The 23,883-nt window shown below is 40.2% G+C and overlaps 1 protein-coding gene and 1 long non-coding RNA gene across 2 annotated transcripts; both read left to right on the top strand.

The window, feature by feature from the left end:
- The first annotated feature begins 2,536 nt into the window (after positions 1–2,536).
- LOC113106634 (uncharacterized) lies at positions 2,537–22,183 on the top strand. The gene is made up of 7 exons (XM_026268735.1): positions 2,537–2,603; positions 8,631–8,942; positions 9,028–9,345; positions 9,431–9,499; positions 21,557–21,643; positions 21,756–21,800; positions 22,173–22,183. Exons 1-7 carry the CDS (start codon positions 2,543–2,545, stop codon positions 22,181–22,183), a joined length of 903 nt encoding a protein of 300 aa, XP_026124520.1. The 5' UTR covers positions 2,537–2,542.
- Positions 14,547–15,267, top strand: LOC113106581 (uncharacterized). The gene is made up of 3 exons (XR_003292511.1): positions 14,547–14,609; positions 14,811–14,891; positions 15,004–15,267. It is a non-coding gene; the product is annotated as an uncharacterized LOC113106581 (long non-coding RNA).
- Positions 22,184–23,883: the final 1,700 nt, after the last annotated feature.

Genomic DNA, 23,883 nt, shown 5'->3' with positions numbered 1-23,883 from the left:
AACTAACGAGTTCTCACACTCTGTAGTCATGCGTTCTATGGAATTACATTTGGTTAAATAATAATGAACTAAACTTTTTAAAACTGAACTTAACTTTTTCAGAAACTTTAAAAAATATGCCATAACAAAAGAAGAAAAACACAATGAACATTAAAACTCAGTTGCACAAATTTAACAGGCTCTTAAAATATACTTCATTCTTCGTTAATATTTTTCAAAGATTTGTTTTCACTAATCGTGGATAATACATATTTCGCTTATGCGTTGCAGTTTTTCGTTTGGTGTTTTGACACAAACTTCTCGTGGGAGCGGCTTAACAGTGATCTACACTGATTGGATAGTGAGCTTTTGATGGACAGGTGCTCTCTGACCAGGAAGAACAGATGTCACTAAGTGGCGCGCAGTGGAGAGTGCAAACCAGTGAAGTGAACAAACAGTGCGTTTAAAAGATTTTTAGTGCAAAAAAAATAACTTATTCAGTATGATTAAAGTCACAAAGGGCTCAAGAGAAGTTTTTTTTATTAAACTGACTGATGAGGTAGAAGAATGACATCAGTTCCATGCTGAATGAGGTAGTGAGCAGACCAATGCTGCACAAAGTGACTGGCCATAGTTCAGTGGTGCCTGGGGCAGAAGAGGGATGGTGGGGCAAGTTCGGGAGTGAGTTCAGCTTCCTGACAGCCTGATGGATGAAGCTGTCCTTCAGTCTTTCGGTCCTGGCCTGGAGACTCTGCAGTCTCCTCCCTGGTGGCAACAGACTGGAGAAGCTGTGTGATGGGTGTGTGGAATCACCTGTGATGCAGAGGGCTTTGTAGGTGAGACGGGTTCCATAAATGTCTTGGAGGGAGGGGAGAGAGACACCAACGATCTTCTCAGCTGCTCTTACTATGCGTTGCAGAGTCTTTCGGCAGGACGCGTTGCAGGCTCCATACCACACAGTGATGCAGGTCGTCAGGATGCTCTCGATGGTGCCTCTGTAGAAGGTGTTCATGATGGGGGGTGGGGTTTGCAGAGGAAGTAGAGACGCTGCTGTGATTTCTGGGCCAGTGCTGTGGTGTTGTCAGTCCAGTAGAGGTCCTCTCTGATGTGCACACCCAGGAACTTAGTGCTGCTCACTCTCTCATCAGTCGCACCATTGATGGTCAGAAGAACATGCTGAGTGTGCGCTCTCCTGAAGTCCGCAACAGTCTCCTTCATCTTCTCCACATTAAGAGAGAGATTGTTGTCACTGCAAGTGCAACAGGACAGTAGTCATTGAAGCAGGATGGAGATGGCTTCTTCAGGACTGGAATAATGGTGGTAATGGTGGTCAACCGGGAGGAGGTTGAGTCTTCTGTGCAGTGGTGCTGTTTTGTTGCTCAAAGCAAGTGAAGAAGTTGTTCAGCTCATTCAACAGAGAGATGTTGCTGTCACAGGTCCGTGGTGGAGGCTTGTAGTCCATAATGGTCTGTATTCCCTGCCACAGGCTCTGAGTGTCTCTGCTGTCGCTGAATTGATGGGCTATCCTCCTGGAGTGATGTCTCTTAGCCTCTCTGGTGCCGCGGTACAGGTTGGCCCTGGCTGTTCTCAGACCCACCTCATCTCCAGCTCTGAAGGCAGCGTTCCGTGTCTTCAGGAGTCTGTAGACCCCCCCTGTCATCCACGGCTTCTGGTTGGCCCGGACAGTGATGGTTTTTGTGACTGTTACATCATCAATACACTTGTTGATTTAGGCAATGACAGTCTCTGAGTACTCCTGGAGGTCAGTGGTGTTATTGTATGTGGCAACCTGCTTAAACATATTCCAGTCAGTTTTGTCAAAGCAGTCTTGAAGAGCCTCTGACGTTCCTTCCGGCCACACATGAGTCTGTTTTGAAACTAGTTTGGTGACCTTGATGAGTGGTCTATATGAAGGCAGTTGATGTTGTTCGGGGGAATGTAGCAGTATGGCAGTATATTCCCTCGGCAGATAAAACAGTTGGCACTTAATAATCATAAACTCCACCAGGGGTGAGCAGTGTTTGCAGATCACAACAGCATACCACGCATCATTGATGTAAACACAAAGCCCGCTGCCGAGAGCTCTGTCTGCTCGAAGACACTTCAGCTGGTCAAGCTGAATAGTGCCGTCTGGAACAGTGTTTTACTCAAGAAAATCCAGTTCTGCCGGCATCCAGCAGAAACTCATGACTGTATGTGTGCTTAAAGACAGGTAGACGCGATGACGATGTACAAAAACACTGTGACTAAAAAAAAACACAGTTCTGTTGGGATAGAGAGAAGCCGCTGCGTGTGGACGTGCCACCATTATAGTACTTAAGCATTCTCGTGAGACCAGCATTCTTGAGTTTCAATGGGGGTTCGCTGTATTTAGTGGCGAAAACTCAATGTCACGGGTATTTATTTCTAACGTTGTTACATTAGCTATGTGAGTGTGCGGTTGTTTCAGATGCACGGTCAGTTGCTGAGATCAGAGGAAGTTAACACCCACAGGATGAGATGATGGTGTTAAAAAGAAGAGCTTTAATTATAGAGTGAAGAGAAAGACTGACAGAAACAGAAAATGGCTGATAAGCGTCACATGTGTCTGCTGGGACGGACCATTCTCTGTGCACTTCTCACAGGTATAGACATCTGTATATGATCTATAAGATAAAATATGTGTGTGATGTGAATAACCATCTATCCAAAAAAATTAGTTTAATAACTCTGACATAGTGTCTGGAGTTTGAATATGCACAGTTTTATTTTTATGAAATTCATTAAGTCATTAAGCAGTTATCTCAGGGTCATGAGTAAATACTGTTTTATTATTTAAAGCACGTTACAAATTGTGCATATACTGCTGTCCCACTCAGAAGTCTCTTACAAAGCTCTATTTATGTTAAAAGTATTATAAAGTGAACTCTGCTGTATTCCAGAAATCAGGTTATGTGACATGTCTGGGTTAGATTATGAATACATAAACAAATAATTCAACGTTTGGATCCTAAAACTGAAATAACTATCAGAGTATGTAGCCATAGCAACCCATTCTCTGAACATTACTGGCTCTGGATCAGGTTTTGTTCTGGGATGAGTTTACTTTAGATGTGTTCAGCACATGTGTCTCCTGTTAATGAGGGCCCATTATATATCTTTATATTTATATTTTATATACAACATATTATAATTATAAAGTGCAATAACATAAAGCAATGCTTATTTGATTTTACTCCAATTTATTTGGACAGTATCTCACACAGTATGGATCTGCCTTGAAAAGGATTTTTGCAACTGCATATTTTCTGTAATTTCTATAATATTAATAATAATAAAAGGCATCATACATCTCACCTTATAACAAATGCGTAAGGTAAAAGCAAAATAAAGCAAAACAAAATAAGAAAAATACAAAGTTTAAGGCCATATTACCATTATGGGCCAGTTTTACTAAGCAGGACAAATTTAACAGGACAATTTTTATTTATTTATTATTATTTATTATTTTTTTTAATGGTAGTTTTCTTTACAGACAAAGAAATTAATAAAATCAAATTCAATATCCAAAATTCAATATGCAGAAATTCAGTTCATAGAGAAAGTAGGTCAGAGGTTATCCACAGGGAAGAGTAGATGATCTCTGAAAAGTCGAATAAAGCATTAAGGGTGACAGAAGCAGAAATGTTCGGTTCACTTAGGATAGTTTTGTCGTGGCCACAACATATTAACTCGTGAAAACGTGGCAACAAGATAATTTTGTGGAGATAATTGAGATGATGACATCCAGGAATCGCTTTCTCTCGTAGTGGAGGTGTTTGTCTCTGGGGAGACATTTCATTAATGACAAATAATAATCTGCACTGTAATAGGTAAAAGTCGATAAAAAGATCAAGATAAACAGTTTTTATCTCTGGTGAAGTTTGATGCATGACCTCTTGCACACCGCCTCTGCACCCACAGCGAAACAGACCTTCCTGCTATCTACAATTTGAACACAGATTTAAAGTTTTGTGTACCTCATGTAGGAGAATACAATTGTGGTTCGGGTCGGGTGCAGAACTATAGTCTTACTGTAAAATACTGTCGATTATTTTGTCAATTACTGCAGGTGAGAGATCAGACAGGACCACAGACAATAAAAACATCCGCTCTGCCACAACTTCTTATGTTGAGGGAACAACATTCTCCCAGTGCTCGAACTGAAGGGGGGCTGGAGGATCCGGGATCCCCATAAGAAGTAAAAAATAGACTTGGGGTCCCTCAGATATTTTTGAGTAAAAATTATAATGACAAATTAAATTCATTCAATGGATATGTAAATTTTGTGAATTAATTATTTACAATGATTTATATTAAGTTTTTTTTATGGGCTAGTTGTCATGTCTCTTTAAATTGTAAAGTCCGCTAATCGCAGAACATCAACGACGTGATGCTTGATTGGCATCTGGTGAAGCTAACTTCAGCTGGCGTGCTAGAGATCTCGATGAAGATGAGTGAAAGCTTTTTTAGTAATTATAAAAAAGGACTGCTCGGTGTGCGGTTTCTGTGCCATATGTAATCCATTCAGAATTGTATAAAACATGTTTTTGATGCTAAGATCAACGGTCACATACACGCTGCAATGTTTCAGGAATTAATGTTACATTGGTGTAACTGCAGGATCCACTCTTGAAATAGCTATGATTGACACATTGATAGCTATAGTTAGTTCCTGAATGAAGACGTTTGGACAGAAATGGTTGAATATTCTGCTGACTGACAGACTCATTCATAACAGCATCTACTGGACCTAAATAAAGTATGTAACGTTAAACTGCACTGAAATCATTGAAAAATCCCCACAACACTAACACACTGATTGACAGACATATTTGTAATAATGTAATAAACATTATGGCTTTTAGACAAGCCTTTTGGAACAAACATTATTATCACAAAGTTTTCAATCATCTATATGTTTTAGGGGAAATAATAAATACTACATTGGTAAATAATGCTAGAGTTATTCTTTTGGACATACACTACTGTTCCAAAGTCATTCCTGTTCACCAAGCCTGCATTGATTTGATCCAAAATACAGTAAAACTGTAATATTGATATACTATTACAGTTTAAAATAATAATACATTAATAAACAATGTTCAGCATCATTCCTCCGGTCTTCAGTGTAACATGATCTTCAGAAATCATGAAAATATGATGATTTGCTGCTCAAGAAATATTTATTATTATTATCATCAATGTTGAAATCAGTTGTGTACTATTTTTTTTTTTTTTTCTTCTAGATTATGTGATTAACAGAACATTCAAAAGAACAACATTTATCTGAAATAGATACAATATGTAACATTTTACACGACCATTCAAAAGTTTGGGGTTAGTAAGAATTTTTATTATTTATTTTTTGGGGGTAGGAATTAAATAAATTAATACTTTTATTCAGAAAGGATCCATTAAACTGATCAAAAGTGACATTAAAAACATTTGGGGAAGTTGTGGCCTAATGGTTAGAGATTCAGACTAATAATCCAAAGGTTGTGGGTTCGAGTCTTGGGCCAGCAGTGATTGTAGATGGGGAGTGAATGTACAGCACTCTCTCTCTCTTCAACACCACGACTGATGTGCCCTTGAACATGGCACCAATCCCACAACTGCTCCCGGGTGCCACAGCGAAAAAATGTTAAGCGATGTCCACTAGGGTTGCCACGCCTGGGGGGGACACCCCTCAGAGCCACGATGACCACAAGTCCGATGATGTGCCAGTGGTGGTAAATCACAACTTAAAACATGTTTTCATAAAAATATTAATTGCTAATGTACTTTAATAATTGTATAAGGTGGCGTGAACACAGGTTTTGGGTAAAATATTTGCCATTGTTTGCAGACAGTAACACCATCCAAAACCACATAATAAATAACCGATCTACAAACATTTCTAAATTCATGTAAAACACAATTATTATTATTTTCTTTTTATTATTGGTAAGTAAATCTATTTGATATAGTCTGTTAATTCTACAGTAGCCTATTGAAGAATGCAATCATTTAAATGAGTTAAGTTGTTTATTTGCTTCACATAGGCACTGTATTTTTTTTATCATTAAATATATCTCTCTTATCTCTTATTAAAATAATGCTTATGTGTCTGACTGTACGCCTTAACCGTAATAAACAAATCGGTAACACTTTAACATGTTTAATTAGTTAACTACATTAATTAACATTAACTAATAATGAACTGCACTTATATAGCAATTGTTCATCTTTGTTCATCTTCATTTCCACATTTAATAATACCTTATTAAAATATTGTTAATATGAGTTAATGCACTGTGAACTAACATGAACAAACAATGAACAGCTGTATCTGGAGCAGTTTCCGCCATTCTTTCAAATGGACTCTCTGCCAAGAGACCCGCCCTCCTCCGACTCTGATTGGCCGTGAACCTGAAACAAACCCATAGATATATACATGTATATATCTATGAAACAAACCAATCAATCCAACAATGGCTGCGAGTATTACCCAATCAGGGGCAGAATAGGACGAGTCTTCACAGAATGCCGGTGGGATGATCTGCATGAGATGCTGCATTGAATACAACTCCGAAATTACGGGACAAACCCCGTCTCGTATTAATTCAAAACGGGACGCGCTATTTTATTCTCAAATACGGGATGATTCTGCATTTTAAGGGATGGGTGGCAACCCTAATGCCCACTGCTCCAGGTGTGTGTTCATGGTGTGTGTGTGTGCACTTTAGATGGGTTAAATGCAGAGCACTATACTTGGCTGTATGTCACGTCACTATCAAATATATTGTGTATTTATAATTCAGTCAGTTTTTCTTTAATGTATATTTAGTATATTTAGCTCCTGAGCTAAGCTTTGATTAGATTTTTCACTTTACCATCATTTATTTTGCAATCAAGATGTTTTTAACATTGCCAAACACATTCTCATGTTAGCAGATAGATTACATTTCCACATGTGACAACAATTCCTCAACAAATATACAATATCAGAATTAAATATTATCAAAATATTCATCTGACGATGGTGACAAAAACCTGCATTTGAAGTCATTTTAACATCACATACATCGAATCAGATACTGTATTATAACAAACACAACTAACAGTATGTTAATGTTTATTCACATTTATTATTGTGATCTATTTTCTCTCATCTCTGAACATTATATATGTTGCTATGGTAACACAGTAACTTTTAAAAACAGTTATATGAATAAATAAATCCATTAGTTGTTTCTCTCTTACATTCAGCAGAATATTAATATTCACATTTAAACATCTGAACATGATCCAAAGAATATCAGAACCCACATGATCTCCAACTTCAATACCACGACTTAGGTGCCCTTGAGCAAGGCATCGAACCCCCAACTGCTCCCCGGGCGCCGCAGCATAAATGGCTGCCCACTGCTCCGGGTGTGTGTTCACAGTGTGTGTGTGTGTGTGTGTGTGTGTGTGTTCACTGCTCTGTGTGTGTGCATTTCGGATGGGTTAAATGAAGAGCACAAATTCTGAGTATGGGTCAACATACTTGGCTGAATGTCACTTCACTTATAGGTCACTCACTTATAGATGATCAGAATATAAATCAGCTGTGTTATGTGTAAAATATGATCACTTCATGTTGAATGTCATCTCCATCAGTGGTCCATCACTAAAGTCAGACAGAAAATCATACGGTGTTGGTGACATCTGACAGTGGTGACAAATTTATCTTTTCTTTCACAAAACTAATCGAGTTGATGAAGCAGCTGTTGTTTTCTCTGTTGATGCTGACAGAACCTGCTTCAGGAGAATACAATGATCTAAATATTTCTAATATTATTATCAGAAACTGGAAGATGGTGTTGAAGTATCATGGTTGTGACAGAGGAAATATTTAAAATATTGCAAAACTATAAAGTGACACTGATGTACTCTGCAGAGGAGGAATGTGACGAGGGTCCTTCAGAAAGACAGCTGCCCCTCAGATTCCCTGATGATTTTACATTTTAATCAAGATCTGACGCTGCTGACAGAAAGAAAGGACACAACTTTAAAACCTTATGAAACACACGTACACGTGTCTTGGAAAAACAACTGCGCTTTAATATGAGATTATTAAATGTTGCTTCTGATAAAACAAGCTCTTCTTCATCTTAAAAAAAAAAAACTGTTTAAATACCCCTTCTCTGTTGACACACTGATTTAGATGTAGTGAGAACACAATAAGAGTCAGAGATTATTTGCTATTTCTGACATTTCTGTCACTGTGCTTTTTTTACTGTTTCTTCAGGATCTGTGGTGTGTTATTACTTTATAAATAAATATAACCCTGTTATAAATAGAATATTGATTGATTTGTCTTTTTGACTGTCTATCAGTAAATACATACTAAGCTATATAGATTTGTTTATTTAGTTTGTTCTAATTTAAAATAATTAGTTTGATCAACCTTTAAAAAGTGATTGCATGGATTTAAACTTTTCATGTTAAACTCAATAAAATTATTACTTAGAGTCAATGTCAAATAATGTGTGTGATTGACTACTTATAAAATTAAACTGAAGGGGATAATTGAGTTAAATACATTCAATTATTAATCAAACCATTTAAATTTAAAATATTTTCATTATTATTATTATTATCTGTAGGTATCAGTGGAGCAGAAGTGACTCGTGTGTTCTTCAGTTCTGGTGAAGATGTCCGTCTGTCCTGTAATAATGCTCTTTCTGGCTGCACATCAACTACATGGTTCTATGGCAGACTGTCAGGGTCAGTTAAACTGATTGCTGGAGGAGTAAAGACTGACACAGAGAGACACGAGAGACTGAGTCTGGGCTCTGACTGCTCTCTGAACATCAAGAAAGTCACAAAAGAAGATCGTGGACGTTACTCCTGCAGACAATATGTGAATACAACACATCATGTAGATGATGCACGTGTTTTTCTGCATGTTCTTCATGGTCAGTGTTTCTGTGAATATTATGATTATATGTTGAATTAAACAGTAATATTGTCATGTAATCTCTGTCTGATTTTCTGTTTCAGTGTCTTCATCATCCTCACAGTCTGAGATCAGATCAGGCCGCTCTCTGACTCTCTTCTGTCGGTTATATTATTATTATTATGATCGAGTCTCTTGTGATGCTTTAGTCCGTTTTGAGGATCTTGATCTGATCTGGGTGAATCAGGCTGGTGTGAATCTGCAGACAGACTCCAGATTTCAGATCTCATTCTCCTCAGGACAGTGTAACATCTCTCTGACTACAACACTCCTGAATGAAGATCACAACAGAGAGTGGAGATGTCAGCTTAAACACAGAGATCAACTGAAGACCTCAGCCACATATACTGTCAAGTATCCAAGTAAATGATTTATATGAACAATTAATCATCAGTCATTTAAATATGATGGTAGTCTATGACGTATCTGAACATTCATCTTGTCCAGCTCCAAGCGAAACAAAGCCACCGTCTCCAGTCACCAGCTCTAAATCAGCTTCAGCTCCTACACAAGCAGGTCCAGAATCAGCTGTTAAGATCAATGTTTACTGTGACCTGAAGACCTCACTCAGATGCACTGACATGTGTTCAGATAACAACACTACATTTCTTTAACCCCGCAAACTGACACACGCTCACTTCAGTATATTATGATTAACTCCTGATCTGATCATCACAAACTATATATAATTGGAAAGGTCTAAGACTCCTCTTTGTTTTTAATAATTATGTAGACACAGTAATATATAAAATTTTGACAACAGATAAATCATAACAGGAGTTCTGACCTTTTACTTTCTACCTAAGAGGTTTTTGTAATCATCATAAATTATTCATATAATTTTAAACCTTAAAACCTCAAAATTCATCCTACCAAAAAAAAAAAAAAAACTTTTTAAAGCAGACATTGCATTATGGAAATGTTACTTTAAAATCTTTTAGCAGGCTCCTCCCCTTAGTGGGGGTGTCATATTACAAAATGTATTACAGTCTTTTGGAATCAAAACTTTTTATAATCTGTCACGTTAGGTGTTAGGAAACACGAAGAAGGAACCAATTTGCAGGTACGTCGTTTATTAAAAGGGTAATCCAATAGAGTAAACAGTCCAGGCAGGGTCAAAACCAGAGAATCCAAAACATAAACACAAACAAGACACGAACGCAACGCAAGGCAAGGCAAGATAAGGATGACGGGCATGAAACTGTAACATATAAACAAGGACTCCGTAACATAGACTGAGACAGACTGGGTATTTATACACAGAAGGATAATGGGGAAACAGGAGACAGGTGGGGGGAACAATCAATTACGTAACAAGGAGGAAGGTGACCATATAAGGGAACAGGAAGTGATCTGGGACAGACACCGTGAGAAGGAGGACATCTAGTGGAACCCCGGGGAACAACAACCCAGACACTGTGACAGTACCCCCCCTCTACGGAGCGGCTCCCAGACGCTCCAAGACAAAACACAACACAGAGACCAGGAGGGAGGCGGACAGGTGGAGGCTCAGGGGGAGGGACGGAGGGCCAGAAAAGGAACACATGGGGAACAAACACCAGAAATGTAAACCTAAAACAGGGAGACCAGGAGGGAGGAGGACCGGAGGAGGTACAGGGGGAGGGACGGAGGGCCAGACTAAACTAAAGGGAACAGACAGAAACATAACAGAACTCAAAAAACACAAAACAGAAGTCCATGAAGGACATGTTGAGGCGTCCACCAGGGCGGAGCGGAAGACCACCACAGCCTTGTGGTCAAAGTCAAAGGCCTCCAGGGCGGAGCGGAAGACCACCACAGCCTTGTGGTGAAAGTCAAAACCCTCCAGGGTGGAGCGGAAGACCACCACAGCCTTGTGGTCAAAGTCAGAGCCCTCCAGGGTGGAGCGGACGGCCACCACGTCCCCGTGGTTGAGACCGGAGTCTCCCGGAACGGAGCAGCAGACCACCCAGTGACTTGACTTGGCTCTGGAGGGTAATTGGTGACTGACCCTGGCTCTGGAGGGTCCTCGGTGACTGGCCCTGGCTCTGGAACAGCCTCGGGCACCACCTTGGCATCAGGCACCGCCTCAGCCTCCAGAACAGCAATGGGCGCTGCCTCGACCTCGGGCACCACCTCGGCCTCTGGAACAGCGTCGGGCACCGACTCGGCATCGGGCGCAGCCTCGACATCAGGCACCGCCTCGGCCTCTGGAATGGCCTCGGGCACCACCTCGGTAACGGCCTCGGGATCGGCCTCGAGCACCGCCTCAACCTCTGGACCAGCAACGGGCACTGCCTCTGTAACTGCATTGGGAACAGCCTCGGGCACCGCCCCGGCCTCCGGAACAGCCTCGGGCACCGCCTCGGCGTCGGGTTCCACCTCGGCCTTTGGAACAGCGTCAGGCACCGCCTCGACCTCCGGAACAGCCTCGGTAGCTGCATTGGGAACAGCCTCGGGCACCGCCTCGGTAACTGCCTCGGGAACGGCCTCGGGCACCGCCTCGGCCTCCGGAACAGCCTCGGGCACCGCCTCGGCATCGGGTGCCACCTCCGCCTCTGGAACAGTGTCGGGCACCGCCTCGGTAACTGCCTCGGGAACGGCCTCGGTCACCGCCTTGGCCTCTGGAACAGCAATGGGCGCTGCCTCGACCTCGGGCACCACCTCGGCCTCTGGAACAGCCTCGGGCACCGCCTCGGCCTCCGGAACAGCATTGATCACCGCCTCTGCCTCTGGGACAGCATCGTGCACCGCTTCTGCCTCCGGGACAGCATCGTGCACCTTATCTGGAGACTCAGGCTTTGAGTCGGCCATCTTGTGCTGTGGCGCTGGGATGGCGGCCATCTTGTGCTGTCGCGCTGGGCTGGCGGCCATCTCGTGCTGTGGCGCTGGGCTGGCGGCCATTTTGTGTTGTGGCGCTGGGCTGGCGGCCATCTTGTACTGTGGCGCTGGACCGGTGGCCAATTTGGGCATTGGCGCTGGGTTAGCGGCCATCTTGTACTGTGGCGCTGGGCTGGCGGCCATCCTGGGCAGTGGTGCTGGGCTGACGACCACCCTGCCGGAAGAGACAGGAGTGGCTGGGGCATCCCACCGACACCGAAACTGCAGGTAGCGCACGAATTCCCAGAACTCCAGCATCTCCAACTGCGCCATCTCTTCCTCGGGCACTGGATCATCCAGGCCGCCATTGAAGTGGTCCTTAAGGGCCACATCATTGTATCACATGCCTTCAGCCAGGGACCAGAACACTTGAGCCAGGGCACCCACTTCGTTGCCGTCTTGACGGAGGGCGGTCAACCGAAGATACTTGACCCGCCTCTCCGCCATCTTGGCTGGGGAACGGAAAAGTGACATACCGCTGGTTCCTACGTTGACGGAGTCCTTCTGTCACGTTAGGTGTTAGGAAACACGAAGAAGGAACCAATTTGCAGGTACGTCGTTTATTAAAGGGGTAATCCAATAGAGTAAACAGTCCAGGCAGGGTCAAAACCAGAGAATCCAAAACATAAACACAAACAAGACACGAACGCAAGGCAAGGCAAGATAAGGATGACGGGCATGAAACTGTAACATATAAACAAGGACTCCGTAACATAGACTGAGACAGACTGGGTATTTATACACAGAAGGATAATGGGGAAACAGGAGACAGGTGGGGGGAACAATCAATTACGTAACAAGGAGGAAGGTGACCATATAAGGGAACAGGAAGTGATCTGGGACAGACACCGTGAGAAGGAGGACATCTAGTGGAACCCCGGGGAACAACAACCCAGACACTGTGACATAATCTTGACAAAATACATATAATTATAAAGGTCTGATTATCAATATTCTATGTTTTGTGATAGAGGTAACACTGAGAGAGAAATTAATACATACATTTGTGACTGAAAAATGCATCAAAATTCAATCTACGGAGTCTGTATAGTATAAGACCTGAAAAAAATGGTATAGCAACCGCATTTTTTATATCAAACTCAATATTATTTAGACACATGGATTTGGAATTATATCAATTTTGGATTAAAACCTACTTTGTAAAATATTTATTTATATAAAATAAAAACACTAAAGTAAATATAAACTTCTATAACTTTTTTATACTTTCATTTTTTTATTCAATTTATTTATTTATTTTAATTTTAAATGCTGCTTGTCTTCTTTTTAAAAAAAAAGTTTCTGAAAGTTTTTTTTTTTTTTCGAGTATGGGTCTGTGTGACGTTAAATGGAGCGGAATTTCCTTATATGGGTCCTGAGGGCACTTCTCCCGGAAGAGCGCGCTCCCGTATAGCAGAGCACTGAGAGCACAACAGACTTCACTGATCAGAGCGAGAGCGTCACGAAAAGTCACAAAGGAAGTGTGTTTTTGGTTGCCAGGGCAAGACAACCCTGCACAGATTACCAAAAGAGAAACAGCATTAAGGGACCAGTGGATGGAGTTTATTTTTACAGAGCATCAACGGAGTTGTGCAAGTGTTTGTGTTTGTTCCCTGCATTTCGAAGATGCTTGTTTTACAAACAAAGCCCAGTTTGATAACGGATTTGCACATCGTTTATTTCTTAAAGATGATGCAATCCCAATGAAAAAGGGTGACGTTCGTGTGTTGGAAGCGCAGGCGGTGAGAAAAACTGCTTCAAATATCTCTGTGTTGTTAACTTAGCTGTCGGCGTGTAAGCACATCAAGTAAACCTTGACACCTTTAAAGAAAAAAAAAAGACGACATAAAGTGGAACTTAGTCATTTTCCAAAACCGCTAAGCAAATATATACAGTTTAATTACATACCACATAGAGACGTCCTGCTGTAGTCGTTGCTGATGCTGCTCTTGTTCAATTTCAGCCTCGTGATCTGATTCTGGATCATAAATATACGCTGAATCTGACTGTTAGCCATGGTATGTTTTGGATGTTTTTTTCCTCACGGTAATGTCACAACTTCCACACGCTCTCAACGCAAAAGCCTACTGGCGCTCGTAATTCTTTAGCTCCGCCCACACGTCACGCCCCCAGCGGCTCGTGTTTTTCAGAAAAAAATAGGCACAGACTATTTTTCTCTTATAAATATAATAAAACTAAAGACTTTTTGGAGATATGAAGGATGCAGTACTGCTCTATAGGTACTTAAGATTAACAGGATATTGAGTGAAAACGAGCATTTCACCCCCCCTTTAAAATCTGTAAGCAGGCTCATCCCCTTAGTGACAGTGTCATATTACAAAAAAAAAAAAAAATCATGAATTATAACAATTCAAATTTGAATAGTGCAATTTCATGTCTATGTTCAAAACGGGAGTTAATAGGGGGACAGTAGACAGCAAAACATGTCTTTGAAAAACTTTTTAAATGAAATGCATGACAAATAAACAGCATCTAACCTTACATTTAGTTAAATAATGAGTTTAGCCAAATAGGGATACAAGTAATCTTTATGTTTGATATGGTTTTTGCATCTCTAAATATAATTATAAATAAATGGCTCATTATCTCAATCACTGAGATGACTTCAGCTCTCACATGTGCAGTGTTTTCATGTCTTATTGATGTCACGTGATGTTTGAACTGAACTAATGTTCATGATCCACAGAAGCAGCTGACACAGCATCAGAAACTGTAGTCTGTATGACTGCTGGATCATTAATCAGAGGTAATGAATGACTGCGCTGAAACTATCAGTGAATTTATAAATGATTTGTGAGTAATTGTTCATTGTTAATAATCAATTCACAGTTTCAGAGATTGATTCTCTTCTTTCTCTCTGTTCTGTCCACACATGGTTCCTGTAGTGATTGTGATTATTGTTTCTTCTCTTCTTTCTCTCTGTTCTGTCCACACATGGTTCCTGTAGTGATTGTGAGTATTGTAGAGATTGCAGTGTTTGCTGCTCCTACTGTGATTCTTCTTCAGATCATCTGTGTGAGAAGAGCTGGTGAGTTTTGATCGTCACAAAACCTGATGATTCACACTGATCTCTAACAATCTGAATCATGACTGAGAGAAAAAAGGCCAGTAATGTGTTTATATTGATTTTATTTATTTAGGAAGGAAGAACTCTCGTCACCAAAATGAAATCGAGATGTCTGCAGTTCTACAATGAAACACCCAAACAGTGTATACTATAAAGATTATAGCAATAATTATTTTAATGTTTATGGATATTATAGATATTTGCATTAAGCTGAATGTTATTTTCCAGTTATCCATATTATACAGACTGCTTTAAATATGATATTAAATAAGGTCATCATCAAAGCGAGTCAGGTACCTTAATAAACATATTTTAAAATGTTAAAAAAGATTTAAAATGTTTTAATAGTCCAGATCACAATATATTAGCATATGTTTTTATTTTTTTTTATTTTATGGATCATTTCAATGCAGAGACAAATCCTTACTTATGTTTCCTCTTTACCCTAAAGAAGCAAACACATGAAGGATTGTGTTTTCCACAACACAGTTCAACATGATTATATGTTTGTTTGTTTTTTTGGTCTACAATTTGTGGTGAAAATGTTGTCCAATAAAAAAAGAGATTATACTCTATTATTTATTGATTTCATACACCAAAATGGCACTGAATAAAAATATAGAAATATATGTTCATCAAAAGACATGTACAAGGAAAGCAGAAAACCACTCATATCTCTTGGCAGGATAACTTAATGCATAACGGATACGCTGAAATAAGCCATCTTAAATTTAAAATGAATACAAAAGATGTACATGTACAAAAAATAGGGAAGAAAACCAAATGCTAATTAGACTATTGTGTGTCAATCTCAGACATCCTAGTCTGCAACTGACAAATTATTTTGAAGAATCATGTCATATTTGTTCTTGTCCTTGAAACCAAATTAAATTGTTCATATCCTCGTGTCATTAAATGATGTTTTATTAACAAAGTTCGGGAGAAGCACGAGCAGATAATTAACACAGGTGGAGAGCACTCAGCAATCAATGGTAAGAGGTGTATATATACAGCAGTCTCACCTCAATTCATTTGACAGTCTCGCAGCATCCCCCCACCACCCCTTCTCCACACTTCTAATCCTAAACCACTTACATAGGGTAGGGGGGAGTACTCTGGGTTCGGGCCGAACTCCGAGCTCGGAGCCCTCCCTCCGGACAGCACGCCAAATACGCATTAAATCTTACCCTCCCAATTGTATGTAAGTGTGAACTCGTGAAGTAGACACAACTGTAGAGTTCAAATAGTTAACATTTCTCAAATATTCAGCTGTAACTGTTCCAGGGTTGAAGTCTTCACACAGACACAGTCACTCTTCAGCTTGTTGGATTCTGGGGCCCCTGAGACTCTTTTCTTCCTCGCGACTGAGGAAATGCTGCCGGAAAAGAGGGAAGAGAGCCGGCGTCCTTGTCAGACTCAGACGTCGTCGCCTCCGACCTCCTCTTCCAACCATTTTGCTGGCTAACGTTCAGTCACTGGAGAACAATCTCTGTGAACTGCGGGCACGTATCTCACACCAATGAGAAACTAAGGATTGCTGTATTATTTGCCTCACAGAAACCTGGATGTCTGCAGAGGTTCCAGACTCAGCCATCGAGCTTACGGGGTTCTCCCTGCACCGCTCGGACAGAACGAAAGAGCTCACAGGGAAAAGCAGAGGTGGAGGCGTTTGTTTCTTTATCAACAACTCGTGGTGTGATGAAAGGAACCTACACTGTATTAAATCCTTCTGCTTCCCTGATCTGGAATTTCAAACGCTTCTGTGTCGACCACTCTGGCTACTGAGGGAATTAACAGCGGTCATAATCACAGCTGTTTACATTCCCCCTCAAGCTAACACAGACCAGGCACTCAAAGAACTGTATGGGAATATATGGGAGCAGGAAACTGTGCACCCAATTGCAGCGTTTATTGTTACAGGGGAATTTAACAAAGCCAACTTCAGAACAATAGGGTCAAAATATTTCCAACACATCACCATCAACACGCGTGGTGATCGTGCACTGGACCACCGCTACTCTCCTTTCCGGGACGCCTACAAATCCCACCCCCACCTTTCGGCAAATCTGATCTCTTCCACGTCAGAGACTACATCTGCTCTGTGCTGCCTGCCTCATTGGACCCGCTACAATTTGCATATCGCAGCAACCCCTCTACCTATGTGAGAATGCTGTTTGTGGACTACAGCTCAGCATTTAACACATGAGTGCCTGCCACACTTGTTGCAAAGCTCCAGACTCTGGGACTAAACAGATATCTGTGCAGCTGGATCCTGAACTTCCTGACAGGCAAAAGTCAGAATGGGCAACGATACTTCATCCCTGCTGACCCTCAACACTGGTGCTCCTCAGGGCTGTGTCCTCAGCCCACTCCTGTACTCCCTGTACACACATGACTGTACAGCCACACACAGCTCCAACGTCACCGTCAAATTCGCAGATGACACAAGGGTGATAGGTCTGATCACCAACAACAATGAGACGGCCTACAGAGAGAAGGTGAGCACCCTGACTAAATGGTGTCAGGAGAACTACCTCTCACTCAACATCGAAAAGACCAGGGAGCTGGTGGTGGATTTCAGGAGACAGAGCAGAGAACACACACCAATCACCATCGACAGGACACCTGTGGAGCGGGTAAGCAGCTCTAAGTTCCTTGGCGTTAACATCAGCGAGGATCTCACCTGGTCCATACACACTGATGCAGTGCTGAAGAAGGCACACCAACGCCTCTCCTTTCCTGAGACAGCTGAGGAAGTTTGGAATGAGAACTTCCTCAGAACATTCTACACATGCACTATAGAGAGCATCCTGATGGGCTGCATCACTGCCTGGTTTGGAAACAGCACTGCTGGCAACTGTAAAGCTCTGAAAAGGGTCAGGTGAATTGCCAGCCACATTGTTGGAGGTGAGCTTCCCTCCCTCCTGGACATCTACACCGGGCCGTGTTTAAGGAAAGCCCGGAGGATCATCAGTGACTGCAGCCATCCATCCCATGGACTGCTCTCTCTGCCGCCCTCAGGAAGATGGCTCCACAGCATCCGATCCTGCACTAGCCGACTGAGGGATAGCTTTTTCCCTCAGACAATCATACTAATGAACAGTCAGATCTAATACACCCTACAGCATACTGTTACGTAACACAGAGACAGGATGTAAACGCAGGCGTTTATTAAACAAAGCACAAAAGTCAGGAAGTCACAGAATTACAAGGCAACACAGGGGCGGACACAAGGCAGATGGCACAGTGACACAGGGACCTTGGTGGGCAACGATGATGGTGCTTGCTTCGGTGATGATCCCTCGAATCCCGGTGAGTGCGCAATCGTCGTGAAGGTGAACAAATAATCCAGAGAAGCGTGAAGTTCCAAGACGATGAAGACACAGGAAGACTCAGGCAGGAACTAGGACACAGGAAACAGGTGCGGGAGCACACCAGGGAGAAACAACGATCTGACAACATGAAACACCAGTTACTGAACTTATATAGAACACAAACAATTGAAACCAGCTGGTGCTGCTGATCATCGCTGATCAGTGACCACGCCCATAGACACACACATAACAAACACGATAGACGAGAGAGAGAGAGTGAATTCATGAACCGTGACACATACTCCCACAATATGGTATGCCACACACTGCACTTTAATGTTTTCAGCTCAACAATGTACTATACATACACACTGCATTTAATACAATAACCTACCCATAACCACCAGATACCATCCGATGCACATCCATGACATTTCTTTATCCAGTTCACGTACACTCTGTTGCACCTTAGCATATTTTATGCATGTATATGTTTACAGAATGCAGAACGTGTACATTCTGTGTGTAGTGTACATTGTATAGCACATATAGTATATTCAGTCCCTCCAGAAAATTGCGGATTATTTTTGTGATTGTTGCGGGCAAAAATCCTTGATTTTGCGACATGTTTTCTTAAAAAATGCGATGGAATATTGGAATAGTGAATGTTGATTCCCAAATATACACAATCTGAAAATTAATCAACAAACATGATCATGACAAACACTAGTTTCTGTGTAGAGAAGAAATCTAAAATGTTTTCGTCCGTGTTGTTTAGTACAGCATACTGTACATCACGATGTTAGCATAATGTGATTGATTACTGTTGCTGATGATGATTCAAACAGATCATATTTCATACGCACACAGCAAGGTAAATCACTCACTCTATAATATTATTTGTCCTCCAGCAACTCGGAGTGATCATAGAGGATGCAATAATCTACAGCGATCATGATATTTCTAACACAGCTGCTGAAATAACTATGTTCATGTTCAGACATCAGACTGTGTATCTTCCTCATCACTAGTGTTTGTGTGGTTTGGGCTTTTCGTTAGATGCCAAATCTCATCCTTCATCGTCCTCCTCTTCCTCAGTGACCTGATACTGAAACTGCTCCTCAGTCTATATGTAGTGACACAACTACTGACAATATTATACTGGTAGCTGAGCATTATTTCCCAGGTTGGGTCAGGGTTACATTGGTGTGGTGTTCATCTGCATCATCTGGTGGATCTGGAGGGGGTTTTGACTCTGAAATATCCACTGTGGTCCGCTTGTAGTTTTTCACTCCCTTGTTAAATCATTATCTGAATTCTTGTGCTTGTCTTTTCCATTGTGAGTGGAGGAATGTGACGAGGTCCTTCAGAGAGACAGCTGCCCCTCAGATTCCCTGATGATTTTACATTTTAATCAAGATCTGACGCTGCTGACAGAAAGAGAGGACACTACTTTAAAACCTTATGAAACACACACGCGTGCTTGAAAAAAAACCGCGCTTTAATATGAGATATTGTTAAGAGTTGTTTTTGATCAAACAAGCTCTTTTACATCATCATAACAAATAAATAAATTAATTTTAAAGTAATTAAATATACCTTCTCCGTGGCACTCTTTTAGATGTAGTGAACACAATAAGAGTCATAGATTTGAGAAAATAATTATTAAATTACATTGAAGGGGATAATTGTGTTATATACAATAATCCCTCAAAACATTTAAATTTAAAATATTATCATTTTTAAACCCACAGTTACAGAAGCTGGATATGTTTTGTCTCAAGAATCAGTGATTTCATAACCAAGTCATTAACCCACATTATTATTATTATTATTATTATTATTATTATTATTATTATTATTATTATTATTATTATTATTATTATTATTATCTGTAGGTATCAGTGGAGCAGACATGACTCAAGTGTTCTTCAGTTCTGGTGAAGATGTCCGTCTGTCCTGTAATAATGCTCTTCCTGGCTGCACATCAACTACATGGACCTATAGCAGACCGTCAGAGACAGTTGAACTGATTGCTGGAGGAGTAAAGAAGACTGACACAGAGAGACACGAGAGACTGAGTCTGGGCTCTGACTGCTCTCTGAACATCAAGAAAGTCACAAAAGAAGATCGTGGACGTTACTCCTGCAGACAATATGTGAATGAACAACAACAAGGAGCTGATGCACGTGTTTCTCTGCATGTTCTTCATGGTCAGTGTTTCTGTGAATATTATGTTTATATGTTGAATTAAACAGTAATATTGTCATGTAATCTCTGTCTGATTTTCTGTTTCAGTGTCTTCATCATCCTCACAGTCTGAGATCAGATCAGGCCGCTCTCTGACTCTCTTCTGTCAGTTATATAATGATGATCCAGTCTCTTGTGATACTTCAGTCCGTTCTGAGGGTCTTGATCTGATCTGGGTGAATCAGGCTGGTGTGAATCTGCAGACAGACTCCAGATTTCAGATCTCATTCTCCTCAGGACAGTGTAACATCTCTCTGACTACAACACTCCTGAATGAAGATCACAACAGAGAGTGGAGATGTCAGCTTAAACACAGAGATCAACTGAAGACCTCAGCCACATATACTGTCAAGTATCCAAGTAAATGATTTATATGAACAATTAATCATCAGTCATTTAAATATGATGGTAGTCTATGACGTATCTGAACATTCATCTTTTCCAGCTCCAAGCGAAACAAATCCACCGTCTCCAGTCACCAGCTCTAAATCAGCTGCAGCTCCTACACAAGCAGGTCCAGAATCAGCTGTTAAGATCAATGTTTACTGTGACCTATATATATATACCATAAAAATAATTTTGTTTAAAATAATTGTATTTTTGTTTACATTTTACCTCTCACATATTTTTTTGTAATCATCATAAGTTATATATTATTTGAAAGCTTAATACCAAAAAAAAAATGATAAAACAATTTTCAAATCAGACAATGCATTACTATGGAATGGTAATATAAATGAGGCATTAATAACTTCATGTGTTTATATTGTAATCAGGGCTGTTTCTGATCGAATGAGGTTCATCTGCAAAGTCTTACTTCCATTATCACTGAACAGAATTCAGGAGACAAGATCATCAGTGATGCCTTCAGAGATACACTGTGTCTTGTCTACACTTTAGTCACTTTGACAAATAAACTGCATCTAACCTTACATTTCTACATTTATGTCTGACGGTGTTTCTCTTTAACTGTCTGTGTGAGCTAGAGCTGCCTGAGTCTGAGTTTATTTTGAAAATAATAATAATATTAATAATAATGCCCTGATCATTCTTCTTCTGCAGCTTCAGCTGATTCAACACTGATTCCAGTCGGCAGCTCAAACTCTGAGAAGAAATCAAGTCAAACTACAGCAGCTTCTACAGAACAAGGTACATGATCACTGACACACATCAGCAGTCGATGAACAATGAAGTCAAACAGAGCTAAGATGGATTTGATCAAATATGATGCATCAGAACTGAAATCCTCCTCCTTATACAGAGACACAGACTCCTCAAACCCCCGAGACAACAGCTACACAGAGAGGTATTTCTGTCTTACTCATCTCACTGGTTTCATGTGACTCTTACAGTAGAATTGGTATTCACATAACTGATTTACTGTAGACTTTAAGAGAAGCTTATCACATGGGTTTTTCAACTTGCCACTCAGTGGGCTGCTCATTACAGGTGTTCATTTGACTTCATCATTTTAGTTTTTATGATCAACACATGAACATTGAGCTCATCAAATAAACACAGAATCTCAAACATCCATGATGAACAAGAACCAGTGAGATTTGTTCTAGCATGGCACGTGCACGTGTTAGTTTCCATTGCTATATTTGATATATGACTCTATGAATGTGTGTTTATATGTGAATACAATGTTATGCATTGTATAATTGTATTTCACAAGGCTTGAATTAACTGCTCAGTTCGTGTGGAATAGTTTTACAATGACTTTATGACATTTTTGGATCTTCTAAGGTTTGGTTACCTGGACTCTCAATGGAAGAACAAAAAATGCTCAGGTTTCCTTAAAAATATCTTAATTTGTATTTCAAAGAAGAACAAACGTCTTATAAGAGTGGAATGACATGAGGATGATAATTTAAACAGCTGTAATCTGTCAATATTACATTAATGAACATTTTGTAAATCATTAAGCACAAAGGTAATGAAACAACACTTTTTGAGAAACATTGATGTACATGTTGCCTGTCATTGGCTATACATCACGTGGAGCAAATGACAGGGTGAAAAGGGGATGGGGCCAAGACAGAAGAGCACATGGCACAAAGAAACAAGCATGTGCTCACATGCTTACAATAAACGTGACAAAACAAGATTGCATGGCAAACAAAAACTCATAAGTCTTGTGCTCAAACCCACCCTTATGAAAAAAAAGTTTATTCAAGTCTGCTATTAGTATACTTCTTTTAAACTAAAAACAGGAAAGTCTACTTTGTCTAATTTTTATGTACTTCTCAGAAATATACTTAAAATGACAATTTAAGCATACTTGACTTAAAAGTATAAATGTATTTGAGCTGCCCTTGTGCTCCTAGAATGTTTCTATTGTTATAGGTAGGGGCGCAATTACATATCTTCAGTACAGAATTTCCAAAACATAAGTGAAGAAGAAACCAAAAAACAGCAGATGCTTCCACAAGTAATCTAACACTGACAGACATGAAACAGCATCAAAACTGTGAAACATTATGAAATAAAATGTTGGCCCATGAAGAGGTAATAAGTACAGTCAAGCTTTGGGGTGTTGATCGACTCCATCTATGTTTTGATTATCATTCTGAATTCAATTCATTGTTTTTTTTTTCAGCTTTTTGATTAAAATGATATTCATTTATTACTTTATTTTTCTTATTTATGAAACTTAACCACATTCAAGTGTTTATAATGTTCACATTTTCATATAACAAAATATATACAAATGAATAAATATACTTAAAGTATGATCTTTACTTGAAGAAAACGTACGAGTATATTTCAAATTGAACTAAAAATGCTACAAGTATTTATTTAGTAAACTATCAGTATGCCTATAAGTTCACATTTGGTATAGTTGCAGTACAAACTGAAAACATAGAGGTAGTGTAGTAAAAATATACAGCTGTTATACTTAAATGTGTACTTTTCTATACCAAAAGTGGGCCAATTTATTATTGAAATAATACACTTACAAGTATACTAATAGAACACTGATATGTGTATACTTACTAGATAAAGTATATTTAAAATATATTTGAACTATACTCAAGTATATTTAATAAAATAATCTCGAAGTATACTTATTTTTGGTAAGAGCAGACACAACAAACCAGACTGATAGTAGCAATGGCAAGGAAACAACATCCAATGGCACAGGCTTACAACAAAAGAGACAAGATGGAGCATGACCATCCAGATCCCAACCAACTGAAACCAATTCAGACAGAAAAGTCAGGATCCACACTGCATACTCGAACACGTGAGCACAAGTCAGGCTGCTATCACTAAAACCATAAACATGACAGACAAAGGTGAAAGAAGCATGACAACTTACAGTAAGTGCACTTAATGAAGGAACTAGTAAAGTACAACATTTAGAGCTTTGTTCAGGTCAAAGC

Source organism: Carassius auratus, chromosome 7, assembly GCF_003368295.1.
Source record: "Carassius auratus strain Wakin chromosome 7, ASM336829v1, whole genome shotgun sequence".
Taxonomy (NCBI): Eukaryota; Metazoa; Chordata; class Actinopteri; order Cypriniformes; family Cyprinidae; genus Carassius; species Carassius auratus.
This window is presented reverse-complemented; position numbering and strand designations above follow the sequence as displayed.